This window comes from Sus scrofa, chromosome 2 (genome assembly GCF_054392235.1).
Source record: "Sus scrofa isolate SSC_HxYL_T2T_F1_AM1 chromosome 2, Sscrofa_HxYL_maternal_Yorkshire_Landrace_v2.0, whole genome shotgun sequence".
NCBI lineage: Eukaryota > Metazoa > Chordata > Mammalia > Artiodactyla > Suidae > Sus > Sus scrofa.
In genome coordinates, this window is record NC_139384.1 from 29,487,862 (window position 1) to 29,513,541 (window position 25,680).

The 25,680-nt window shown below is 47.7% G+C and overlaps 1 protein-coding gene across 13 annotated transcripts in view; it reads right to left on the reverse strand.

Annotated features, from left to right (window-relative positions):
- Positions 1 to 25,680, reverse strand: part of EHF (ETS homologous factor) — a 193,297-nt gene that overhangs the window by 41,855 nt on the left and 125,762 nt on the right. For 4 of the 13 annotated variants that reach the window (XR_014837093.1, XR_014837094.1, XM_085011522.1 and 1 more), the window contains exon 1: positions 3,506 to 3,654. Coding sequence is in view for 2 of the 13 variants with exons in the window: in XM_085011516.1 (XP_084867642.1) it covers positions 2,258 to 2,350 (93 nt within the window). In the remaining 11 variants the exon portion in view is untranslated. Of the gene's footprint in view, positions 1 to 2,257; positions 2,511 to 3,505; positions 3,655 to 3,708; positions 3,757 to 6,152; positions 6,318 to 11,185; positions 11,438 to 14,775; positions 14,834 to 15,142; positions 15,321 to 25,468; positions 25,590 to 25,680 lie in introns of those variants that run through there. The other 9 variants (XM_085011516.1, XM_005661002.4, XM_021083196.2 and 6 more) reach the window with 8 other exon arrangements.

The window sequence follows — 25,680 nt, forward strand, 5'->3', positions numbered from 1 at the left end:
CTATTGCCCCCAGCCATGGCTATTCCCCACTGTCATCAGATTCCAAGGGCCAAAGCAGATCTTACCGATGATGGGGTTCAAACACCTTTGTCCAAATCAGAGATGTGGAATATGCGGTTTTGGTCACACAGCTTTTCTGGGACTACAAAAACCAGGTCCCCTAACTGCTAGTCGCAGGAACATCCTGCACCCTGCCTTGTCCACACTGTGGTGCTCCAAGCACTCAAATACAGGAGTCTGAAATTCTTCAAGGAAGATTCTTAAAGAAATATCTTTTTCCCCTCTTTGAAGTCATTTGATATACATTTGATATACATTTTATATCAAATAACTCTTAAGGACCCACAGAAATTTCTACCCCATCACATCTCAGCTTCCCGACATCAAAACCACTTGGCTTGAACGTCTGTCCCATCCGGACATTAGCTGCTGAGGAGGCTCCATCCCCACCCTACTGCTCGCATTGCACCATTTGTTTTCCACAGAGCGTAATAGTCTGGCCCTTCAAAACTCAAATTTAAATAAATGTAATAGTCACATGTCTAATAAGAACACAATTGTTGCTCCTTAAACAAATCATATTATTTAATCTTATTATTAAATATTAGATAAGAAAACATTAAGTAAAGTTTATTATCGTCCCTATCTCTTCAATTATTCAGCAACAGATTTAAGAGAACCCTGGCCGGATTTGGCCATCCTTCCTGCCTCTGTCTTCAGATGGCAGGCCCCACGGTGGGGCCAGCTTGGCTCACCCAGGCTGAAAACCCGCACTTGTCAGTTACCCAGTAACAAAGCCGGGAGGCGATCGCAAGGTCTCAAGCCCCAAGGCTGCATGGAACCCATGCCTCTCAACCGGGGCCCCACCCACAACAGTAATGACTGTCGCTTCAATTCTACCAGAGAGCGTCGCTAACAAGAGACATGGGCTGAAACAGCAGCAAAAGGGTGTCGCCAAAAACCAGGTTCCGACTTTACCTTTGGTTCCCTCAAACCGTGGTGTTGTGTCTCAATTGAGTTAACATGTTCTACCGCAGCATTCTTGATACCCACCCCACCCCGTCTTCCAGAGGTCTCTGAAAATCCCATCCTTCATTGGGACTTAGGGAGGACCCCAGCTGGAAGAAGGGGGAAAGACTGCATTGCTTTTTAATGATTTGTATAAACCTCCACGGCTGGGCGTAGTGCTTTCACACTAAAGAGGGTTCCTATCCTGAATTTTCAGAAAAGCAAGACGGTTAGAACATAACCCAGTGCTGACCCTAATTTGGGGGTTGGGGGCAGTTGAGGATGAGGAGGAAATAAACCATGACAAGATTCCAGAAAGCTAAATCCTATTTCCTAGAAGCGAACTTTGAACCAAAGCACTCACATTCTGGCCCAGGACCTGATATGAGTTTCTTCCAGTTTCCAATTAGCTAATTAAACGCAGTTGAGTAAATAGTTTAACCTCTCGGTTTCCATTTTGTGTCAGCCTTTCAAGCCATCAAAAGGAGATTGAAAGAGGACCTGGATAAAGTTGGTAAATAAATGGCAGCATAAACGTGGAAGCATGAGTGTGAATGTATGACTTCTCAGAGGTCCAGAAAGGCCCAGGTCATTTCCATTTGGGAGAGCTCACAGTAGATTAAAAAATTAAAAAAAAAAAAAGTGTATATATATATATATGTGTGTGTGTGTGTGTGTGTGTGTGTGTGTGTATCTCTCAAGACAGTGTTGTTTGTATATAACAAATAGATACTTTTTAACACAAAAGAACACATATAATTGAATTTGAGATCTTTCACACATATGAGGTCTGGATCAAAGCTATCACCCTAACCACAACCACGCTAAAATGGTTCCAGCAAATGCCGCCATCTTGAATAGTAACGCAAGAGAATTTACAGAATTGTTGTTTCCTCAAAGGTACTGCTTTCAAAATTCCTCTGTAAAATAGTTGGGAAACATGGAGGATTGTCTCCGTCGTATGTATTATTTTGTAAAAGGTGATCTCACACTTTCAAACTACCCTCGTTTCATGTTCCCATTGGGCATCAACAAAAAATCAGTCCACCTAAAGCCCTAAGTGATAGTGTGAACATAATGTGATCCTACACAACTTCAAATTATAAGAAGATGGACTTGATGAGTTATTTCATAGTCTCAGGACTCTAGGTCTTAAAGAGAATCAATGGAGCCTTCTGCAAACTCCAAACACAGCTATTGAAGTCATTCCTAAAATCTCTTAGGAGCCTTTCCTGATCACATCACTTACCCATGAAGTTCTTTCGAATAACACGAGTTCATCTCTCCTGTTGGAAATCAGCTCTTCCCTGGACCTCAGTGGAATGAGCACATGGCCACTCATGATCCCCAACTACCCCTTTACACAGTGAAAGGCTCTGTCTAAACACTCCCTCACAGCCATGCCTGCAGAAACAACTCCCGGATTAGACCTCCTACTGGGAAGTTCTGAGTCCCAACCCTTACCACTTTTTCACTGTTACTAAGGTCAGTGCAGATAACCAACAAGACCTCTGTGAACTTAGACTCATAGAAGCTTAGGCTTCACCTTAACAAGACACACTCTCCCACAATCCTAGGAGTATCCTAAATCTTGGGGAAGACGAAGGGTGAAAATGTCACTTTCCTGACTCAGCATTGTCTTTTACCAACAAAAAGATTAACTCCCTACTGATTCCAGTTCTATCGACATGGAGGCCAATATAGCTCTATTGGATCTATGCAAAATCCAAAGAGTCCCTGTCTTAGAAGGCATTTGGTGCTGACTCACATCTGCCTGTCTGGTCAGAGCATCCCATTATGGAACAAACAAAGGGTTAGTCTGTCCCCTTGTGATATGGCGAAACCCTGTGCCAAAATCGTTTTTTCGTTTTCTGGACAGAAATGTGCAGCTCTCTCCCAGTACCCTTGCCTACCTGGACGGCCCACCACTTTTTCCAAGTGGGGTACATACACCCTCACCTGTTTCCAGCCATTTTCCAACACCAGAATATACCGAAGATGAATCTGCCTTTCCCTACAACTAATGAGTCAAGGAAATGACCATCGCTAGAAAGTGAGAACATATGCTCTGAGCCCCAATAGTTTTTTGAGCCAACCAAACTCTTCACTGAGTTCCATCATTGTCACCTATCCCTAGCTTTCAGAATTTCAGAATTCAACCCAGGGAAATGGCTTTGTCACAGAAAGAGAGGGAATCCAGGGAACCAGGGGGCTTTTCAATGCACAGTGATCGCAGGTCCAGACTCCACGCTGGGAAATCACAGCATGGGTGATTAACATGACAACGGGAATAACATCCAAACTAGCCTCGCTGCCCTCCGAAAGAAAATTCTAAGACAACCCAGTGAGGTAAGCACAGGTGAGCCGAGCTTCACTTCCTGCCAGCTGCCTCCGGGAGTCTGTTGTATTTTATTCTGTCTGATTCAAGGCAGGTTTCTCTTTCCACTCAGGTATTTGAATTCCAGAATCAAAAGAAGGTTTAAAAATAAAGACTTACCTCATTTACCTAAAGATTCTGGGTGGCAAATCCAATAGCTGTGGCTAATGGAGGGGAAGCAGCAGGCAGCCCTCACGCCAGCTCCTACGGGGAATGGGGAACCAGGAGTGTTATCACGTCTGAGCCCTCATCAGAGTGAAGATAAATGCATATGACAATAATTTTAAATCATTTTGTAGGATGTTAAGCAATAAGCCACCAACCGGGAATTCCCTAAGTCACTTCCTTCTCTTCTGATTGGCTACCGGGCCCTTTAAAAAAATAAAATAAAGGATTACAAACATTTGCTCATTTGCATTTGGCCAACTCACACGTTAGTGTTCAAACAAAACAGGTCTAACCAGGTTATGCCTGTGTCTCGAGAACAGAGAGACAACCTGTTAATGGATGAGGAATTGATTTGGTGGTGACTGTTCTTTGCAGCTTAGAGGCTGTTTCGGGTGAAAACCACCATGCTTGCTCCCCAAAGACACCATTGGGAAGAGAGAATGGAAGAGCAAAGTGAGCAGAATTCAAATCAGGAGGAGAGGCTGTACGGAGGGGTGGGGGCGCTCTTAAACCTCTGTCTAGAGTACTAATCTGTACTCAGTCCACTCTGCCTTGGCATCAGCGTCCTTAGCCTGGCTGTGCGGGCACCAGGTTCTTAAGGGCTCCTGGGCAGGTAGCCAGGAACATAGGGTCTCTCTCCGGGCATCACGATCACCTCCTTGACAGTGACCCTGGGTAATTTCAATGGACTTTGAAAAGCCCATCTGCCCTGGCCCCTGGTAAGATCTCTGGAAAATTTGAAGGGAGGGTCTACTCTGAGTCGTTCAGGTGGAACAGTCAGTTCTCAACAACGCAAAGACGGACTGCCTGGTTGGTGGATTATCTGGATTCTTTACCTGCTCTTGACACTTCCGTGATCTTTTATTTATTTTTTAAACTATTTATCAACATTCCCTAGAGGAGAAAGAGAGGGAAAGACCATGATGCTGAAACTGGAAATATAACAACACAGTTTGAGCAAGAAGAAGCTTGAATCCTGGGGGAGGGGAGAATCCGTGGGTTTCAAATGCCTGTGCAACCCCCATCCCCCTGGGCCAAGGGCCTGCTTCACTGGGTCACAAATGCCCTTTCACCACTACAGGTGACGGAGGCTCCTGGCAAGGAAAAATACCATCCTCTAACCAAGAGTTTTCTCTCTTGGGTCTTCTTGGACACTGGCCTGGCATGAGCTAAATGTCTAAGCAGATTTCTTTAATTCACCAGGCCTCTGCTCTGTGGGAGAGGAAAAGGGAATTAGAGTTTTGGCAAAGAGACCAAGATTTTGTGATCAAAACCCAGAAGTTTCCTGTGTAAAAAAAGGAAAGTCTGTATATGGGCAAAAACTGAATAGAACAAAAAGTAAGCAGTCGTGCTATTAAGGTAGAATGGTGGGCGCATGGCAGGAGCATTCCTTTCTTGCTGAATTTCCTAGGCTGGGCTCTGTGAATGGAGAGGTTCTTGAACTTGGAACAGACTCAGTGGGAAGGCAGGGGCTTGGAAGGGTCTTGAAGGTTTGAAGGTCTGGGGATCACAATTTAGGGAGGTTTGAAAGCCCCTCTACCCCCATGGCCTTCAGCAAATGTTCCTGCCATTACTTATCTTCAACATGCGTATTTCCCAAAGGCCTTGTTAAAATGCAAATGTATGACAAATACAGTAAATATCATTATTGCTCATTATCACATTAGCCCCAATTAGTCTATCAGCTCCAGATCTCAGAGCAGGGCCTTGAGGGAACAGACTGAATCAGGAGCAATCTGAAGCAGTAACTCTGCCCCCTTCAGGGTGTGTGTGTGTGTGTGTGTGTGTGTGTGTGTGTGTGTGTGTATGTGTGTGTTGTGGGGAGGGCCAGTGAAGTGTTATTAGTGCTTGTTTAACTTCCAGGAAGAAAACTTAGCCTTCTTAAGCATTTTGCTTGATTAAGCTGAGATAGCAGGGGGGTGGTTGGGAAGTAGGGGTTGTGTGGTCAAGAGGTGGTGAACTTCAAAAGCAACTCCAAAGTGAGGGGACTCTCTGGTCCAGGCCCAACCACCCTAATTATAGGCTCTTTCCTTTCTAGCTGAAGAGCTCCAGTTATATCTCCCTTTCTTCACCCACTCTTACCTTGCCTATTTTAGTTCTGAGGACTGCTCCTATAAGGCACTCCTGAGAAGAGTCATTTGGGGATGATAGTGGTGAAAGGGGATGGAAAGATGTCACCTCATATTCACAAACCACCTTATTTGTGGAGTCTTTACGTATATATACAAAGTACCTAATGATGTGCCTGGTCCTTAGTGGGTTCTTGCTAAGCATTGGTTCTTTTCCTTACTTGGAAATTAGTTGAATCTCCCAGAAGAAAAACAAAAAGCAAAAAACAACATCTCCCTCCCTCAGTAAAAAAAAAAAAAAAAGAAAGACAGCACTGACAACCAATTAAACAGATAGATGGTTTCAGAGATGATGGATACATAGATAGATACATAGATAAAAAGAATGCATGGAGGTCCTGATTTTTAACTGAGAATGCTGAAAGCTGGATTTGATGCTGAGGCCTTCTTGCAAGAGCCTCAGATATATCAAGCATGTCTCTCATGGATAAGAAGTTTAAAAATGTAACCCACAAAATGAGAAAACATACCAGAGCCTTCATATAAACAAATTGTTAGTTTTCTTAAAAGTCACAACCTTCTTGGAAGTTCCCCCATGACCAGTGGGTAGGATCCAGCGTTGCCGCAGCTGTGGTACAGGTCAAAACTGCAGTGCAGGTTCAGCCTAGCCAGAGAACTTCCACATGCCTTGGGTACTGCCAGAACAAAACAAAACAAACAAAGTCATAACCTTCTTGAGCAGGAATCAGGCAGGAGTCTCATTATCAGGTCGCACTCCAGCCCCAGCAGATATTCCATTTGTTCTATGCTCCCAGGATCTCCTGGAGACTGTTGGAAGTGGATAGAGTGATGAGACAAAGCCAATGGTCTGGGTTTTAAGGATGAGAAGACTCGAGAGAGAGGGAGAGGCAAAGCAGCTGGCCCTCAGGTCAAGATCAAGATTATACTGGGAACTGGAACCACCTTTGCAAACCCAGATACTCTACATAGAAATCTTCCTAGTTTCGAGGTCCTGTTGCTGTCTTAGACCTGCGCAAAGACACAGAGCCTTTGAGTCGAGTTACCATGCTTCTTCCCACAGAGGAAAAGGGGGGCTGCGCGCACCAGACCAGGTTGTGCGCAGTAGCTGGGGACCCGAGTTCAGTTGGATTGTCTACTAGGAGAGCCATGTCTCAGAACCAAAGAACCCCAGGGGCCTTAATTCCTCAATCGAGGCCAAGACAAAGACAAAGAATCTCTCTGAGCCAAGTATCAAGCCCTAAGGGGTCGAGTCTTAATACTAACACAAGCTGTGGTTAAAAGGTTAAGGAGAGCTATGTGCTTGCTTTGCAAAAAGAGGATGCTGGCTTATAGCACCTTTTTAACTAGAGGCCCTCTATTTATTTTTGAAAGCAAATGTGTGTTTATATATGTTTCTGTCTATCATCCCCTCTTGATGACATGAAATTACCTCCAGGGCAGAATATGACAGCGATTTAGTGAGAGCCACACAAGACTCTAGAATTGACAGGAACAAGAAACTCTGGTGGGGGGAGAGGTATATAGGGCATTATCATCAGTTACCTTGGCTGGAGTCATGTAAAGAACTAGGGTCAATAAACATCATCTTGCCTCATAGCCTATTCCCTTCTAAAAGCTGTGTTTCCAAAATCTTTACATTTTGGCTTAGATTTGATTCCCGGAGCCCTTCAAACCCTCTGGGAAGCTTCCTGGGCTCTGAAGGTGACATCTGAGGTCCACTGGGGAGGTCCGACGTCGACAGCTGTTCAACAGATACCCATGGCACCTTCTGGTCATGGGTTTTGCCATCACATTCGTGCCTACACACTGAGAAAATTCTCTGCCAATGGCATGTACCACTTACTGCTGAGGTGAGGGACACCCTTGGTACTAGAGTAGGGGAAAGGGGCTTCCCATTTCTGGAAAAAAAAAATAACCCACACATGCATATAAATACCCCTCGAGCATCTGTATATGTCACCCGTCTTATATACGCACCAACAAATGAACAGAACTGACCTCCTGAACGCCTCCATATTTTAACTATTCTCAAGACACTTCCATTCTTGGTTAATTGAACTCGCCCCTGCCCTGTTCCTTCTGCCCCACTTATATCTTATCACCCTCTTTCTGGCCTTAATCTTTCTTCTCAAAGAGCTTTAACATGGTGCCCTGGCTGAATGCCAACTCCACGGTTGGGCTAAGGACTTTGATTCTTGAATCAAACTGCTTTGGGCATCTGAAGCATATTTCCATCAGGGCCTGTGGGAAGAATGATGATTTCTTCTTCTTAGAGAGAGGGAGGGAAGACCAGGCAAAAGTTGGCCACTTTCCGGCTACCTTCTTGCAGCCTGTATTTTTTTGGGTGGCAAAGAGTTTCTTAAAACTATAGTAAACTATAGTGGTGGTTTTTAGATAGTATTTTCAGGTTAGGATTCTTCTTCCACTGTCATGGAATCCCGAGATATAAATGGAATAAAGAGATGCTGCTGCAGAGGGACCAGAGTGAGACAGCTGCAGCCTCCTCTGATGGATTGCCCTTCCCTGTCCCTCCTCTGACCCCTGCGTCCTTGCTCTAAGCCTGTGGAGCATCAGTATCACCTTTACAACACTGGGGCTCCTGCCCACACCTACCAAATTGGCACCTCCAAAGGTGGGTGAGAGCAGAGACAATCATCAGTTTTGCAGTTGTCACCATCTATTTACATTTTGTGGGCTCCCATATTATCCCACTAATGGTAAACCAGACAACTTGGCTTCTACTGTCCAAGAGGAGGTTTTACTGGGCCTGACCTTGGATGAAGGTCTCAGTGCCTCATCTCTTTCACTCAGGGGCCATGAGAGACAGCAAACACCAGACCCAAGAAGAAAATGTGTAAAATTATCATCTAAAGGACCGTTTAAAGGTCCAATTATTAAAATCACCATCTAAAGGTCCAATCACCAACTAAAGGGAGAAGCTGTAGTGTTGCAAGACGAGGGGTACTCAGAAACTATTCTCTCACCCTCAAAAAGGAAAAAAGAAAAAGAAAAACACAAAAAACAAAAACCATAGTTCAGCTTTCTCAGAACCAGCTGGTGCAGCAGAAAGGACAAAGATTTTGGAGCCAGGAGTTCCCACAGTGGCTCAGCAGTAACGAACCTGACTAGGATCCTTGCGGATTTGGGGTCTATCCCTGGCCTCGCTCAGTGGGTTCAGGACCCAGTGTTTCAGTGGGTCTACCCAGAGCTCTTGTGTAGGTCACAGACACAGCTCAAATCTGGTATTGCTGTGGCGTAGAGTGGTTGACCCCTAGCCTGGGAACTTCCATATGCCTCGGGTATAGCCCTAAAAAGCAAAAAAAAAAAAAAAAAAAAAAAATTTGGAGCCAGACAGACCAGGACAACCCTGTCACATTTACTTACACCTTACATTTCAACTCTCTGTTTCCCCATCTGTTTACTGGCAATACAGATGCTCACAGTGAGCCCTTTGGGGAGTTGGATGAGGAACTGTCCAAAGCATTAGCAGAGTACCTGGCCTTTGGTGGGCTGTCAAGAAATACCTACTCTCTCAAGTATGGAGCTTGAATCTCCCAAAATCCTCTTAGCACCATGTGAAGTTTCGTATGGGTGAGCAGAGGACTACTTTTCCATGCTCCAAAAGACAATGCAGGAGAAGGGGGCAAAGCTGGACAAGATACAGGAAAACAGAGGCATAAGCATGACTGTTCACCTTTACTCTGTTTCAACCATATCCTAGTCACCCGACAATGCATGGAACTTGAATCACCTCATTTAATCCTCACAAAACTCCATCAGAAAGGTACTATTACTCTTCCCACTTTACAGATGAGGAAACTGAGCCTCATAAGCCTGAGAAGTAACTTGGCCGAGGCCACCGGTAAAGAAAGTTGCTGGAGCTCAGACCCAGCCCGTGTCATTCCAAAACAACATCTCCACCACAACCCTCTTCAAAAAAGAGAAGCTTCGCTTAGTACGAGAACAGACTTGTGGTTGCCAAGGGGGAGGGGGAGGGAATGGGATGGCCTGGGAGTCTTGGGTTAATAGATAGAAACTATTGCATTAGGAGTGGATAAGCAATGAGAACCTGCTGTATAGCAGAGAACTATATCCAGTCATTTGCGATGGAACATGAAGGAGGATGATGTGAGAAAAAGCATACATATACATATATATATATATATATACACACACACACATATATTCTTATATATATTCATATATATAAATATGAATGTGTATACATATATACGTATGACTGGGTTGTTTTGCTGTACAGTAGAAATTGACAGAACACTGTAAATCAACTATAATGGAAAAAAAGAAAGTCATAAAATAAAAAAAATTTTAAAGAGAAGCTTAACAATGTGCTGAAATTTGCATTATAATATCTTACAGGAACAGGGAAAATGAAGCTCAGTTCTGGAAAGCAATTGAAAATGTGAATATTTCTTGGAAGACTGAGATTATAAAGTTGAAATGAAAAAAAAGTAGGAAACAGGCAAACAAGTCTGGATCTTATGGGACAGTTTTCAGCCCCTGCCCTTCCATACCAAATATTTAAAAAGTCAAAATGCTCAGAATAAGACTAGAGGGGAAGCCCATTGGAAAAAGTTGTGACCTGGTCTTGTCTGGGAAGTCATGAGTCTCTTCTGACACAAAGGTCACTCCACCCCCCATCAGCGGCTAGGCAGGCTAAGCACCACAGTGAGACGCCCTTAGGCATCTAGATCGAGAAATGGCAGAAGCGTAGAGTGAAGAGTTGGAGGGATGACGAGGGCATTAAATATGAAGGTTGAGGGCAGTCGTGGACACTAGCTGGGGGTGGGGGTTGCTGTCAGTTTCTCAATCCCCATTCTTTATGAGCAATTGGGTGTCTCAAGAAAACGTAAAATGCTAACCAGCCAGATTCTGCTCCTATATGCCTTCCAGACAGAAATTAGGAATTCTGGACCTGCTCGAGCCTCTGCAAAGAATGCATCTAGAAACCTTCTGGAAATGATATCCAAGGGCTGACAAGCACATCCATTGGGACGATGCAAAAACCTCATTTGCATAAATAAATGACTCATTCAGTCCATTCAAAACATATGCACCTGCACATTGGTGAATGCCAAGATAGAAACCCTTGGAATTATTTCTGAATAATTCCATATTGAGGGGAAATCCAGATGAAATCTCGCAATGTGTATTATGGCATGTCTATGATTTTTCTCCCCTTCCCCTCCCCCCTCCCCATCCTTAGCCATCACATACGGGGGTTTGAAATTAGTCAATCTGTCTTCCTGGACGAGAACCGTATGCCAAATACTTATTTTGAGACCTCGTTTCTTTTATGACAGTGCCCCAGGAAAGTTTTATGAGAATCCTAATTTCAGGTTGGAGGTTAATAGCTCTGAAATTCTGAGAACCAAAAGATATTGTGTAGGTGGGTGTACAGTGAAACCGAAATAAGGAACTCCTCTGTAAACTGAACCAAAAATATGCACAGTCAGTTCATCTGAACACTTCTCTCGGGAGGACGACCCCGAGCGAAAGGGACCAGCCCCGGGCTACTCACTTCCTCACAGTGGAAAAGATGGCGGCCGCTGAGCTCAGTTCGGCTGCAAAGGACGCGACTCGGAGGGCGCGGGCCAGAGCCACCCCTGACAAGGTGAACGTGCCAGAAGGGCATGGTCTGCTTGCCAGGGACCTTCTCCGTCAACACCGAAGTGATGAAGGACTTTTTCCATCCACACCAAAACCCCTCAAAGTCTGCCCAAGGGTTAGAGCCCTCAGATTCACCAGTTTGTGCGTCTCCGGGGACTGCCAGAACCACTAGAGCAGAAAATCTCAGGGAGTCAAACCTTAGCTCTCACAATTGTGTGTGGTTGTGGTGGAGGAGGGGCGCCCTCGGCAAATTCCTGGGTTTTGCTAATTCCTTTTCTTTCCAGCTTGGCAGGTCACCTTAACTTGGACGCTGAATGCCCAGCTGGGGAAAATAGGCTTGTTAGGGGATGGGTCAATGCTCTGTGAACTTCAGCCTTGGCTGGGGGTGACATTCTTTGAACCACCAGGTAAGACGAGCCTAGGAAGCCTCAGCACTGTGCCAACATGGACACAATTGCCCGTCATCCAGACCCACCATGGGTCACTGCACTGCCTGACTCCGAGTGGACCACTCATTGCTCTGACTGCAACCCACCTCCACACCTCAGACCTGTTGGCAGGGCACATGGGGCGGTAGGGAGAGTTGCCGGGAAAGAAGGTGAAGTGAGACCAAGAAGGAAATGGGCAGAGAGAGAGGAGTTTCGGTATCTTTCATCCTGAAGTCTGTAGAGAAACTGTGAGATGTCCCCAAAACTCACTTGGTAACATTTCTTACCATTTTAATCACAACGGGACCAGAATTTTATACCCACATTTCCATTCTTCATGTTGGCCACCTTCTCGAAAAGCAACCAGATCATGCCCTTATTCAGAAATCTTTGCCAGTTTCCCCGTCTGTGGAGCTACGTTCCTCAGAGGACACAGCTACCAAGGGTGGTTGGCGAGATGATTTTGAACACAAGTAATAATTTCTATTTTAATGGTTATATGTTTTTGATGGGAAAACAAGTAAAAAAGAGAGTCAAACTAAGCCAAAATGAAAATGATTGAGCCAATAATATAAATGGGTACACAGACATGGCAAAAAAAAAAAAAAAAGTGATAATAAAATATGAGTGATTGAAGTTTGGAAAATAATGGCTTAAAGACCTATAGTTCCAACTTCCTGAGGGCACACTGTTACCGGTCCCCCCACCACTTGGTCTCCACCTATGTCCTAAGTCCCACGGTCTCCAACCATACCTCTGGGGTACATCCCATATGCGGTGGACCCACCCGCATGGCTTCTGCACACGTGCCATGTGTTCCTTGCCTCCTTCTGTCCCACCACATGAACCATCTTTTCCCCACCTTTGCCCAGTGGAACCCAATCCATTTTCTCCATTCCGTCTTCCCCAGTCACTGCATTAGAATTTAAGTCTCCCAGAATGGTTTGTTTGTGCTTGGAACCATTCCACAGTCAACATTCAACAACTATTTATGGAGCTTCTACCATGGGCCAGGCACTGAGAGGCAATGGGGGTTCAGCCATAAGAGAAAGGAAAAGACAAAAATTCCTACTATCACAGAACATAGATTCCAATGAACCAAGATGTTAGCACTTCCTGTTCTGACATGTGGGGCTACTTTGGGGTTCTTTTCCTCAGCCAGCCAGGCAGACAGAGTCTTCATTGCCTATCGCCAAAAAGGCCTGCCATGACTCCTCTCAAGTAGCAGGGTGTTGAATTGGCTTTTCTCAGGGGTTGAAACCCCAGAGCCAGGGCTCAGGTGTCTGGAAGCAGTGGCATAACCCACACACCCTGTGTGCCTATGGCTCTTTAGAAACTCTTTCTTCTGGGTATCTCCTTAGATCGTCCCAGTGTCCCTGGGGCAGGTGATACACACAAGATGGCTGAAATGATGACCCCCACTTGGCTTGGCGTCTTTCCCAAGGTCATGCAGCTGGTGCATAATGGACCGGGACCTGAGGTCAAGTGCATGGTTCCCAGCGACTCCTCTTGCCCCTATGACCTCCCTCCTCCAGCCTCAGGGAGAGACACCTCCAGGCACAGATGACTCTAATTCCTGATGGAAGATATTGCACACCTGCTGGCACAAGGCTCTGTAGTAACTTCAGGAAAGAGGAGGGCATCTGAGAACAGTCAAGAGCGGGAGAGGCCCCAGCTGCCTTTCCAGAAAGTAACAGTGCAGAGTTGCACCTGCCCCTCTCTTCCTGCATCTCCCTCCTCTCCTCTCTCTCACCTTGTCTCTTTTCCAAAATCATCACCCAGCTCCGCAGGGAGGTGACCTGTAAAGGAACCAACTCATCCCAGACTTTCCTAGTTTTAGCCCTGAACATCCCTGCCTCCCAGGAAATTCCATGATCTCAGGCAAACCAGGAAGGTTGGTCAGTCCAGTTGTGTGTCACATGGACTATGCTCCAGTCTGATCTTCCCTAAGAACTGTGTGTCCTTGGGCGTTAAGCTACCATCTCTGAGTCCCTGTTTTCTCATCTGCACACAGAAATAATACCATCCCCCAGGGCTGTGGAGGGGATTAAAGAGGTAATATATGTTTATGGAGCACGTCAGTGCACTATAAATGGTTGCTGTTATTAATACCATTGGAAGCTGCACTGAAAGCTGCAGTTGAATCAAAAGATCTGAGCCAGTTAATGCCTGTGGACTGGCTCTCTTTATTTTATTTTATTTTATTTTATTTGCTTTTTTTAGGGCCACACCCACAGCATATGGACGTTCCCAGGCTAGGGGTCAAATCAGAGCCACAGCTGCCAACCTACACCACAGCCATAGCAACATCAGCTCCCAGCCACGTCTGTGTCCTACACCACAGCTCGTGGCAACGCCAGATCCTTAACCCACTGAGCGAGGCCAGGGATAGAACCGGCATCCTCATGAATACTACTTGGTTTCATTTCCACTTCGCCACAACAGGAACTCCAGACTGGCTCTCTTTTAGAGGCAACCATGCCCAGAATCATGTGACCACAAGGGACATAATCTTACCAGGGCCTCTGAATGGCAAGAAACAAAAGACCTGTTAGCCGGGAGTTCCCACTGTGGTTCAGTGGGTTAAGAACCTGAAATAGTGTCCGTGAGGATGCGAGTTTGACCCGGGGCCTTCCCCAGTGGGTTAAGGATCCAGCATTGCCACAAGCTGTGGTGTAGGTCACAGATGCAGCTTGGATCCTGGTGTTGCTGTGGCTGTAGTATAGACCTCAGCTGCAGCTTCCATTCGACCCCTAGCCAGGGAACTTCCAGATGCCACAGGTGCAGCCCTAAAAAGAAAAGAAGAAGGAGGGAGAGGAGGAGAAGAAAGAAAAAAGAAAGGAAAAAGAGAAAGAGAGAGAGACCCACTGGCAAAGTGCTGTAAGCCAATTCCACAACAATGCACCCAGTGCCGCCTTGCTATTTTTAGTAAGCACATACTGTGTGCCAGATACTAAGTGTTTCATTTCCAGGCAGTTTCTCATTTAATCCTCACAACAGCCCCTCAAGGTAGCATTATCCTCCCCCATTTTAACCATGAGGAAACTGAAGCTGAGGGGATTTGGTAACTTGCCTGAGGTCGCACTGCTGGGAAGGACCGACAGAAACCAGGGCTGCCTGCGCTCAGAGACACTATCCCCAACCACCTCTCAGCTTATGTAGAAAACATCCCCCCTCCCCACTGGCTTCACTGGGAGCTGACCACTTTCCCCCCCTCCAAATAGAAGGAAATTGGCATTTGATGAGGCCCAGGGCAATCTGATCAGCCTTAGAGAGAGAAGGGGAATTAGCAGGCGAGCCCTTGCTTGCTGGGAGATGGCTTACCCAGCAACCCTCCTGGGTTTCCCAGAACCTTGAGTAAATATTTACATAATCTCACTGCATTGCGCCCCAGCTCCAGACTGTGGAGAAAAATATAGAACCAACCCAGGTTGACAAACCTTTGTTGTTAGGACATATTGGTTTTCAGTCCATGACAGTCTTGTAGGCAGACTCATTCCTGCAGATTGTCCAGCAGAGAAAAGGGCTCCTGACTTGGTAAACAGACTGAGGTTTTCATCTCAGCTCTCCCGCTTACGAGCTACGCCCCTGCAGACATCTCGAGGCTGAGTGTTCCCACTTGGCAAATGGGTGTAAAGTTTGTCCCAGTATCAACATCATCATTATCACCAATATCATCACCGCCTGTGGAGCACTTACAGGTGTGCGCGCTCTAGACTTGCATCTTTGCATCCACTCCTCTCAGCCGATGTCGTTACTGTTTTTACCTCTGTTTCACGGGTGAGGAAATAGAAGCTTAAAGATGTTAGGAAATCTGGACAAAGTCATACATCCAGCAAAAAGAAGAGCTAGATCTGAAACCCAGGTGGTCCGACCCCAAATTCTTGCTCTCCACCCCTCTTTACCTCGCCCCCTCCCCGGGCATCAGCTCTCATAAGATGCACTGTAAAGCTTTCAAAGACATGGCACCCCTAAATGGGCCCCCCTCAAAAGTCATCCTGTGGCAGCATCCTCTGGTCCACACTGCTCAGCCCATGCTCCTTAGCAGGGCCTGGCAAGTCTAGGGAGGGGCTCAGGGTGGGAGAACCCCCCAACATGGGGGCATCTTCCCTAACTGTCCTGCCCTCCAAGCTCATACTGAATGATTGACCAGTCTGGATAAGCACCTGTGAGCCTGACAGTGACTCAGGAACACAGGGGGACCCAGGGAAGAGCCTCTCACTGCAGAACAAAGCCAGGCAGCAACCTGTGGCTGTGCTAATTACAGGCTGGCGAGGCGGCACGAAGGCCAGGAGCTGGCTGGTTTATACAGCAATGAGTCATGACCTCAAAGCCTTTGAGGTCTAGAGGCTCCATCAGGCCACTGGGGACCCAATTAGGATTTCTTTTTTTGTCTGTTTGTTTTAATGATTTTTTTTTTTTTTTTTTGTCTTTTTTGTTGTTGTTGTTGTTGCTATCTCTTGGGCCGCTTCCGCGGCATATGGAGGTTCCCAGGCTAGGGGTTGAATCGGAGCTGTAGCCACCGGCCTACGCCAGAGCCACAGCAACGCGGGATCCGAGCCGCGTCTGCAACCTACACCACAGCTCACGGCAACGCCGGATCGTTAACCCACTGAGCAAGGGCAGAGACCGAACCCGCGACCTCATGGTTCCTAGTCGGATTCGTCAACCACTGCGCCACGACGGGAACTCCTGTTTTAATGATTTTTATTTTTTTTTCCATTCTAGCTGGTTTACAGTGTTCTGTCAATTTTCTACTGTACAGCAAGGTGACCCAGTCACACATACATATATACATTCTTTTTCTCACATTCTCATGCTCCATCATAAGTGACTAGACATAGTTCCCAGTGCTAAGCAGCAGGATCTCACTGCTTCTCCATTCCAAAGGCAATAGTTTGCATCTATTCACCCCAAATTCCCAGTCCATCCCCCCTCCCCCTTGGCAAACAAGCCCAACCCCCTCTGCCTCTCATCCCAACTGCCATTCTGCCTAACCTCCTTGCCTTGCCTGCCTCCAGAAACCCATGGCTACATCTCCCAGGAAGGCCCCCTCTAGCCCCATATTTTCCAGAAGGGGGAAAGAGGATGTATGTTTGGGGGTGAGATAGAATTGTCAAATGGACCCCAATCAGCAAGATGGTTAAAAAAAAAAATGGAAGCCACGGCTCTTCGAGGTGTCCTACAAAAGGGTAAAAATAGGTCATTTCTCATCAAGGTAAAAAGCAAAAACCTCCCCCCATCCTCTCTGGCTATCCATGACATCCTCATCCAAGGCAAGCCCTGCCATGCCGAAACAGAGGCTCTCCTTGGCATTTTTGTTTTGGCTCAGATAGACCTAAATTTGTGTTCCAGATCTGTCGCTTGTGGCTGTGTGACCTTGGCCAACTGACTTGACCTCTCTGAGCCTCTACTTCCTCATTTATTAGAGGCGGACAATCACAGTACTAACTCTGTAGGGTAGTTAAGGGGATCCAATTAGACAACAGAGGTAAAGGGCTACTTTTGTCAGTTATTCGATTTATTATTCCTCCAGAATTCATTCTGAATTCTGCCTCCTCCCACCCCAGTCCTCCATCTTCTGTCTTACACAGTTACCATGGATCACCATCTCCCCATAGTTTGTGTGGCTTAACCCCCTGCCCCCTGCTTAGAGGAGTTTTAAAACGGAGCCAACTGACTGGGTGACCAACCTCAAGTTGGCCATAAGTCTTTGGTTGACACAGGGGAGCCTGTGTTGTCAGTAATCGGCTCTTGAACTTTCCAATGGGCCCGTTTTAGGTTTCAAGGGCTAAAGAGACCCCTTTCTCTCCCTCTTCTGCAAGTGCTCCATCTCTCACCTGCACGCAGCACCAGAAGGTCATGGGCGCTTCCCATGGAAATGCTCCTTGGTTACCCGGCAATTTGCATTTTGTAACACCAAAGGACATGTGACCAGCCACAGCCTGACAGCGACCAAGTGACACTTTTTTAAACTCACACCTCAACCTCTCCACATCTTCCTCTACTCTCTGACTACCATCCCTCCAAACACAACAAAGATCTGTGTGTCAGAACTTTCTAGAATAACAAGGACAATAATAATATTTCATGTCAGGAGCAATGCTCTGTGCTTAAAAGTCAATTATTCTGTTGTCTCCAGATTTTATGCTTGAAAATGTAAAGACCCCATTTAATCCTTGACGTGAGCTTTCCAGATTGTCTCGGGGCCTGGTTCCTAACATCTTCTTGAGTAACCCGCCCTCAGATGTTCCCCCCTCACTGTGGTCACAGAGCACTCAGCGTGTCAGGCAGAGGGCCAGTGAAATAAAGCCGGTCAGCGACCACGTGGCCAGTGGAGGGAGGAGGAGGGTTTCCCAGTTTTAAAAGCCCCGGTGGAAAGGGTGACAACCACGGTTGGTTCAGACATGGGGAGGCAGCAACACTGTTTGTGGAAGGGTGTGTTTGTACAGTCTGTTTGGAGAGCAATTTGGTGGTATTGACCAAAATGTTAATATTCAGATCCTGAGAACGTTGCTCAGAATTCCTCCCAGAGACACAGGCAGGGAAGCCCATAGAAATACACGATAAAAAAAAAAAATTGAAAACCACATTCATGTTTATCAAGAAAAGAATACTTAAATAAGCTATGGTCCATCTGTACTGTGCTATAATCCTCTGTACTATCACTATAATCAAGTGATATTAGGAAGACAGAGTTAGGTCTGCATACTATGACATTAAAAAAACGTCCACATACAGTGAAAAAAACAAGCTAAAAAACAAGGTTTATAAGATGGTTGTATTTTAGGGGTTTAAACACATGTATTTTGTGTATGGCTGGGAGAATATACAACAACGATTCTAATAGTTGCTGCTGGTAGGCAAGATTAGGAAGAAAATTCCCATTCTTCTTGGAGTTCCCATTGTGGCTCAGCAGTTATGAATCTGACTAGTATCCATGAGGACACAGGTTTGATCCCTGGCCCTGCTCAGTGGGTTAAGGATCTGGTGTTGCCATGAGCTGTAGTGTAGGCCGGCAGCTGCAGCTCTGTTTCAACCCGTAGCCTGGGAATGGCCCTAAAAAAAAAAAACAAAAAAAAAACCTTCTTTGTTTTCATCGAGTGACAGGTGTATTTATCTATTTATACCTAGGTGACAAAAATATCCCAACACAACAGATCTCTCCATTTCTCCCCCTACCATCCCTCTATAGACTCTTCCAGCAGAGTAATGCATAATAACCCCAAATCAACGTTTGTTCAGCGTTTTGCCATTTACAAAGCAAAACCTCATCCAAGTCTCACACTATCCCTGTGTGATTATCCCCATTTTACAGATGAGGAAACAGAGGCTCAGAGAGGAAAAGAGGTTCTGCCCCATGTCAAACGGCTGGAGGTTGGTAGAGCAGGACCAGAAGCCCAGGTTGTCCTGCTCCAGTGCCAGTGTTCCCTTCCATGGCCAAGACCAGGTGATGCTGCCTTGGATCTTCCCTGGCTCAAGGAGAAAACCAGGCATGGCTAAGAAAGCTGAGGGCTCAGGAGGGGAGAAGAGCAGAGAGTGGAGAGGTGAAGGGCTTGGGGGAGAACAGGGAGTAAAGGGGGTTGAGAAGAATAGAGGTGGGGCAGCCTGTTCGGTAATTAAATGCATAAATAGGCCATCAGCACAGCGGCAAGGCCGTAACAGGTCCCTCCCCCCCACGACAGCTCCTTGGTCTGGTGATGAGTCCTTTGTCACCATCTTGCTGGGAGCTGTATGAGAGCCAAGCCTCGACCCCCGTGTGGCCGTAGGACCACGCCCACCCTAGGTAGGTCCCAGGTGGCCCTTCGGGAGGCCCTCAGAGCCACGGGTGGAGGAAGGGATCTCAGAAGCCTTTCTGTAACGCGTATCTGCTTTTTTAACACACTTCCACAGCTCCCATGCCCTTTGGAATAAAGTTTAGCCTCCATAGCCTGATTCATAAGGCCCTTTGTGAGCTGGCTCCTACTTACTTCTTCAGCCTCATCTCCAGCTCTTTCTCACTGGACATTCTACCTCCTGGCTCCATTCGGTCCCCCAAACAGGCAGGCCACTCTCCCCTTTGCTCTGCCTCTGCCTCTCTCATCTTTGATCTCTTCCATACGCTGGACTCCCTCTGCTTCTCCTGGCCAACTGCTATCCAGGCTTCGGATCTCAGCCCAGATGGAGCAGGTCTGGGGAGCTTTGCTGATCGACGGCCCTGCCACCACCCCTCCCCCATCACCCCGAGAAGGTGCCTCCTTTCTCCCTGGGTCTTCTGCTCTCCAGCATTTACTGCGCTGCATTGTCGTGGCTTGTTCCCTCGTCTCTGGCCCTGGTTGGCCTAGCAACGTGGCAGGTGCACTATAGGAATCCTTAAATATGTGGGAGGTGACAGGTATCAGACCTCAGGGATGGAACTTAGCCTCACAGCGCTGGCCAGTGGCACATTAATCTTGCTGCTTTCATCCAGAGGACCTGTTCTTCTCTGCCTTTGTCTGGGAATCTTAAGCTTTGAATGACAAGGTGTGTGATGAAGGGTAGTCACTATTAGGAGGTGTGTTGTAAGAAATCTCTGGCAAGTGCTAACCACCACTCCTTAGGGAGAGAAACAGAATTCCTTCACGTTTACAAAGTGATAGAAGCCGAGGGCTGTGTGGGAGTTCCCACTGTGGCTCAGTGGGTTAAGAACCTGACTAGTATCCATGAGGATGTGGGTTTGATCCCTGGCCTTGCTCAGTGGACTAAGGATCTGCCATTGCCATGAGCTGTGGTGTAAGTTTCAGATGCAGCTCAGATCCCACGTTGCTGTGGCTGTGGTGTAGGCTGGCAGGTGTAGCTCTAATTTGACCCCTCACCTGGGAACCTCCATATGTGCAGGTGCAGCCCTAAAAAGGAAAAAAAAAAAAAAAAAAAAAAAAGAAGCAGCAGCAGCAGCAGCAGAGGGCTGTGACCTGGCTCAAGAGGTCAGGAGTCCATTTCCTGCCTCCAGGCCAGGCTGGCTCAGTGGCAGACCAGTGAGTGCCTCCTTGAATTACGAGCAAGGGTGTATTATTATTAATATTATTAGCAGTAATGGTTCCACTAAAGAGGAGCACTTCCAGGAAAGACGGCATCACAACCTCCCAACACCCAGGAAACCAAGGAAGCACGTCTTCATGGCGTGAGGTCTGGCTGCACCCCTCAGGGCAGCGAGACTGCCCGGTGCCAGAAGGAATGCCAGCAGACTCTCCCTGAGGAAGGGGTGTAGAACACGTGCTAGAGTCAGGCATTGGGTGTACAAAGTCATCGGGGTCACAGTCAGGCACCTGCCATTTACAATCAACCAAGCCCTGCCCTGTGCACTTAAGATCCTGGCCAGCAGCCTCTCACGGGTTCCTCACGACCCCGCCAGGGCCTCCCATGTGGCTTCAGGTTGAGAAGGAGCTGGGCTGAGCACACTTTGGCTCAGGGTCCCAGAGGTCTCAGTGCTAAGTGAGCAGCCAGGCTAGAATCAAGGAATCAATGCATTCGGTTGCCAGTCTGATGCACTATCTATTTCAACGTTCTGCTTCTCTGTCCAGAAAGAAGAGAGAGATGGGACAGCCCAGCCCACGTACCACACAGTTCATGCTGTCAATAAACACCTGAGCACCTACTGTGTTCCAGGCACTGTTTCAGGCTCTAGGAATACTAGAATAGAGCAGGGAGTAAAACAGAGGTTTTGGGGTTTTGGTGGGTTTTTTTGGCCACACTTGCAACATGCAGAAGTTCCCAGCCCAGATCAAATCTGTGTAACACAAGTGACAACGCCAGATCCTTAGCCACTAGGTCACCAGGGAGCTCCAAAACAGATTAAAAAAAAAAAGCAGGAGTTCCCGTCGCCACTCAATGGTGAGAGAACTCAACTAGCATCCATGAGGACATGGGTTCAATCCCTGGTCTCAATCAGTGGGTTAAGGATCAGATGTTGCTGTGGCTGTGGCGTAGGCTGGCGGCTACAGCACCAATTGGACCCCTAGCCTGGGAATCTCCATATGCCGCGGGTGTGGCCCTAGAAAGTCAAAGAGACAAAGTAAATACATAAATAACAAAAAAACAAAAACAAACCAAAAAACCCTGCCCTCATGGAACTTAGATTCTCACACTGTGGTATTTACTAGTGGCTACAAGTGACATTAGATGATATATTGGGCCTGAAATTCAACTATGTTGAATTACAGAGTGAGAAAGGAAATGTCTTCCCATTTCACGCACCTTATTTTTTTATATTTAAATTAAAAAAAATAAAAGGCAGCCTCAGTCTGCCGATGGCCCCCTTTTAACAAAATGGGCATGGTGACAGGATCCAGGGAGAGAAATCAATCCCATTGTTGGATTTTCACCCTGTTTAGTAACAGTGACCATCCTGTGTGGCAAGTGATGTTAATTTTCCATCAAAGATACTGATAAAGTCACTTTCTAAATAAATGTAAACTCTCTGATCCGGGAGTCATTTTAAAAAGAAGGACCTAAGAGGCTAGTTGGGCAGGTGGCTGGTGGCTACAGCAAGGCACGGGGTTTGCAAGCCTTGAACTAGGCGGTGTGGCCAAGAGCACTTCTGCATCTCCAGACCCAGACACAATCCCGTGGCCTTGTCCTAGAGCTTTGAAGAACCAGTCAGCAAAACCCACAGGCTCGGCCTCAAGCTTAAATGAATCCCACACCTGCCTCCTCGGCCCACCCCCACCCCCCGCCCCCAGCCACGACTGGGCCCGCCCCACCCTGTCTCCAGGAGAGAGGCCACAGGAGCTGAGCCTGGAGCCAGACAGCAAACACCCTGCCCGCCCGCCCTCGGCCGCCAGTGATCCCTTGCTCTTATCTCAATCCCCACACTTTCACTAAGGGCAAAGGTCACTCGCAGGAAGCTTCCTCCAAGTTAATTACCCTTCCTTCTCAGAAGCCAGGCTCCTCCTCATCTAAAGAAGAAAGAACTGCGTCCAGCATCCTGGTTTGTACCACTTCCTCTCACTCCACACACTGCAGGCATGGAGGGCATGGCCAACAGTGTCCTGAGGACATTTATCGCTTGGGCTCCATCACTCTCCGGCACCATATTCAGAGTATAGGAATTATACACCCATTGAATGAATGAACCCCTTTGGAAACCACATCTCCTACTGAGAGTAGGGAGTTCCTGTTGTGGTGCAGCAGAAACAAATCCAACTAGGAACCATGAGGTTGTGGGTTTGATCCCTGGCCTCGCTCAGTGGGTTAAGGATCAAGCGTCGCCGTGAGCTGTGGTGTAGCTGGCGTTGCTGTGGCTCTGGCGTAGGCCGGAGGCAATAGCTCCAATTAGACCCCTAGCCTGGGAACCTCCATAGGCCGTGGGTGCAACCCTCAAAAGACCAAAAAAAAAAAAAAAGAGAGAGAGAGAGAGAGTATAATGTAATAGGGGCAGGCAGTGACCTCAAACGCCACACGGATCACCTGGGGATGCCATTCAAATGCTGATGCTGATGCTGGGAGTTTGGGGTTGGGCTGGAGTTCTGCGCTCCTAGCAGTTCCTAGAGGGCTGGCTTCTGGATGATGCTGACACAGCCAGCTTCAGACAAGTATAGACCACCTTCTGGAGCCAGACTGTCTGGATTCCAAGCCCAACTCTGCTACTTACACACCATGCAGTCTTGAGCCAGTTACTATGCCTGGATTTCTTAACTCTAAAAAGAAGCGGATGCTTTATAGGGCCATTGGGAGGGTTGACGAGTTAATATGTGTTAAGCACTTTGCCAGTGACGGGCACATATTAGGCACCCAAAAACATTGGCTGTTTTCAAGAGGTAGAAGGAGAGTCCTCTTTACAGTAAGGCAACCCCCCTCCCTTCTGTCCTGGCCCCTGCCCAGGATACTCAGCACACTCTTCAGCAGCATCTGGCTAGCCTTGCCAAACCACCCTTGAACAGCCCTGATTCCACAAAGGTGGACAGAGCAGTGGGGGGGAACGCTCTGTCCCACCCACACCCCAGCTGTTGGGCAGCAGCTGGGTGAGCAGAGTAGTTGAGAATCTACCATGGGCAGAAGGAAGAGAATTCTGCCTTGCAGAGCTCAGGTTCCAGCTGGCAGGCATCGAGACTTGTTTTCCCTAAAAGCCTCTCAGCTTTCGGGAGGCAAAGAGTTTTTATCACCAAGATTCTGAAGAGCCAGGAGTAATAAAGATGCATGAAGTAACTCTGCCAAATAGTTGATATCATCAGAAAGAAGGCAGGCATGCCTGTCGGGAGAGTTCTCAGGAGACGTAACAGCCCTTTGGGGCTATCGGATCAGCAGAGTCTCAAGAAAAATTAGAAGACCCAGGTGCCCAAAGGTTGGCTCTTTTTTTTTTTTTAATTTTTGGCTGGGAGACCCTTCTCATCTCTAGGCAACCCCCCCCCCGAACCCCACAACATTCCTGGCCCCCAGCCACACACCTTCCACTAGCATCATTCATACTAAGACATGAATGGCTTGTCAGCAGCTTGAATGGAAGTCTGGAAGTTTGGCTTCCCCCCAGATCCATACATATTTGGCTAAAGGGGAAACACCCTACTAAGAACCTTTTCGACATCAGCCATGGGAAAGGGGCAGCTGGAAGGAAAGTGATGCGGCTTTAAGGTTGAGAAGCTCCAAGTCAGAATCCCCATTCTAGCTGTGTATGCTGGGGCCGGTCACCAAATTCCTCATCTATAAAGTGGGGCTCACACTTCCCATGCACGGCCATGTGGGACACTGGCAACCCCTCAATTAATTAGTAACTGTGATTGTGACCTCTTTGGAGCACCGTGCCTGGCCTCCCTGGCTTGGGCTGGCCCTTCCCTCCTCTGTCCAAGCCTGTCAGTTTCTGCCTCCTCTGATTCGGCAGCTGGACACCTGGAGGCATTCCCTTGGTGTCCCTTTCCTTCCTGGCTCCCCATGGGGAACTCACTGAGGGCAGGGACCTCGTCTGATTGGGCTTGGATCTCCGCCTCCTGCAACAGGGCTGGCATCGTAAAGAGGCCCTGGATTCCAGACCCTGACCCTAGAGATAAAGGGAGCCCTCCCCAGGTACCTGCCCCCATTTGCCCTTGGGGCTGAGGTTTGGCTAAGGGACAGGGTCTAGTGGGGGAGGGGCCTTGCCCGCCAGTGGACCTGGGGCGCTGCAGCCCCTCCGACGCTGGCATGTCGCTCCTCTCTGGTGAACAACCTTGGTTTGATCCTGGTTCCTGGGGCGGGAGAGGTCCTGGCGTGTGCGGGCAGGGAAGCTGGAAGCTTTGGGTTGGGCATTTTCTCCATTGTTTCATTGTCTCTCTCTTATCTCCAGCTAGTTAGTGATTAACTGCTCTTTGAAGATTTCCCAGCCTCCAAAGCTCCCCCGGGAGCACAGGTGGCTGCTGGGCTGGAGCAGGAGAGTCTGACTCCAGGCCCCCTTCTCTCTGCAGGACAGAGAGAGACCAGAGGGTCATGGGGTTTGGCGCTCTGCTAACCAGCAGGGATTCCTAGGAAGGGCACCGGAGGCGTGTCTGCGGGCGCGCTTTGTTAGAAGAAAGAGTGCGTGCCTGTGTGTGTGTCTGAGTCAGTTTTGGGGGACGGAGGGGGATCATCAGGACCTGGGAGAGAGAAGCTTGACTCCTTCTCACCACCTCCGCCTCCGCCCACCCCTAGGAGCTTTTGGTACAAACCCTGATCCAGCAGCTTGCATCAGATAAGAGCTATGTTTACAGACATCCCCCCACCACTGCCGCCGCAGAATGTTCCACTGCCTTCCAGCAAGCCCCACCTCTGGGGGCCCCCAAGGAGATCAGGCAGAAACAGCTTACTTGGTCGAGCATCATCCAGCTCTCTCCAGGGGACACAGGCTGTTTCCGTGTGGAATGTCAGTCTCTCCTCCAGCTTTTCCTTTCTTTAACACTGGGATTGTTGATTTGAGGTTTGTACTTCCTTAAAGGAATTTAAAGGAACTTCAGGAGTCTTGGAACCTTCCACCACCATCCCCCCTCTGTCCCCACCTCCCCCTCACTGCCACAAATAA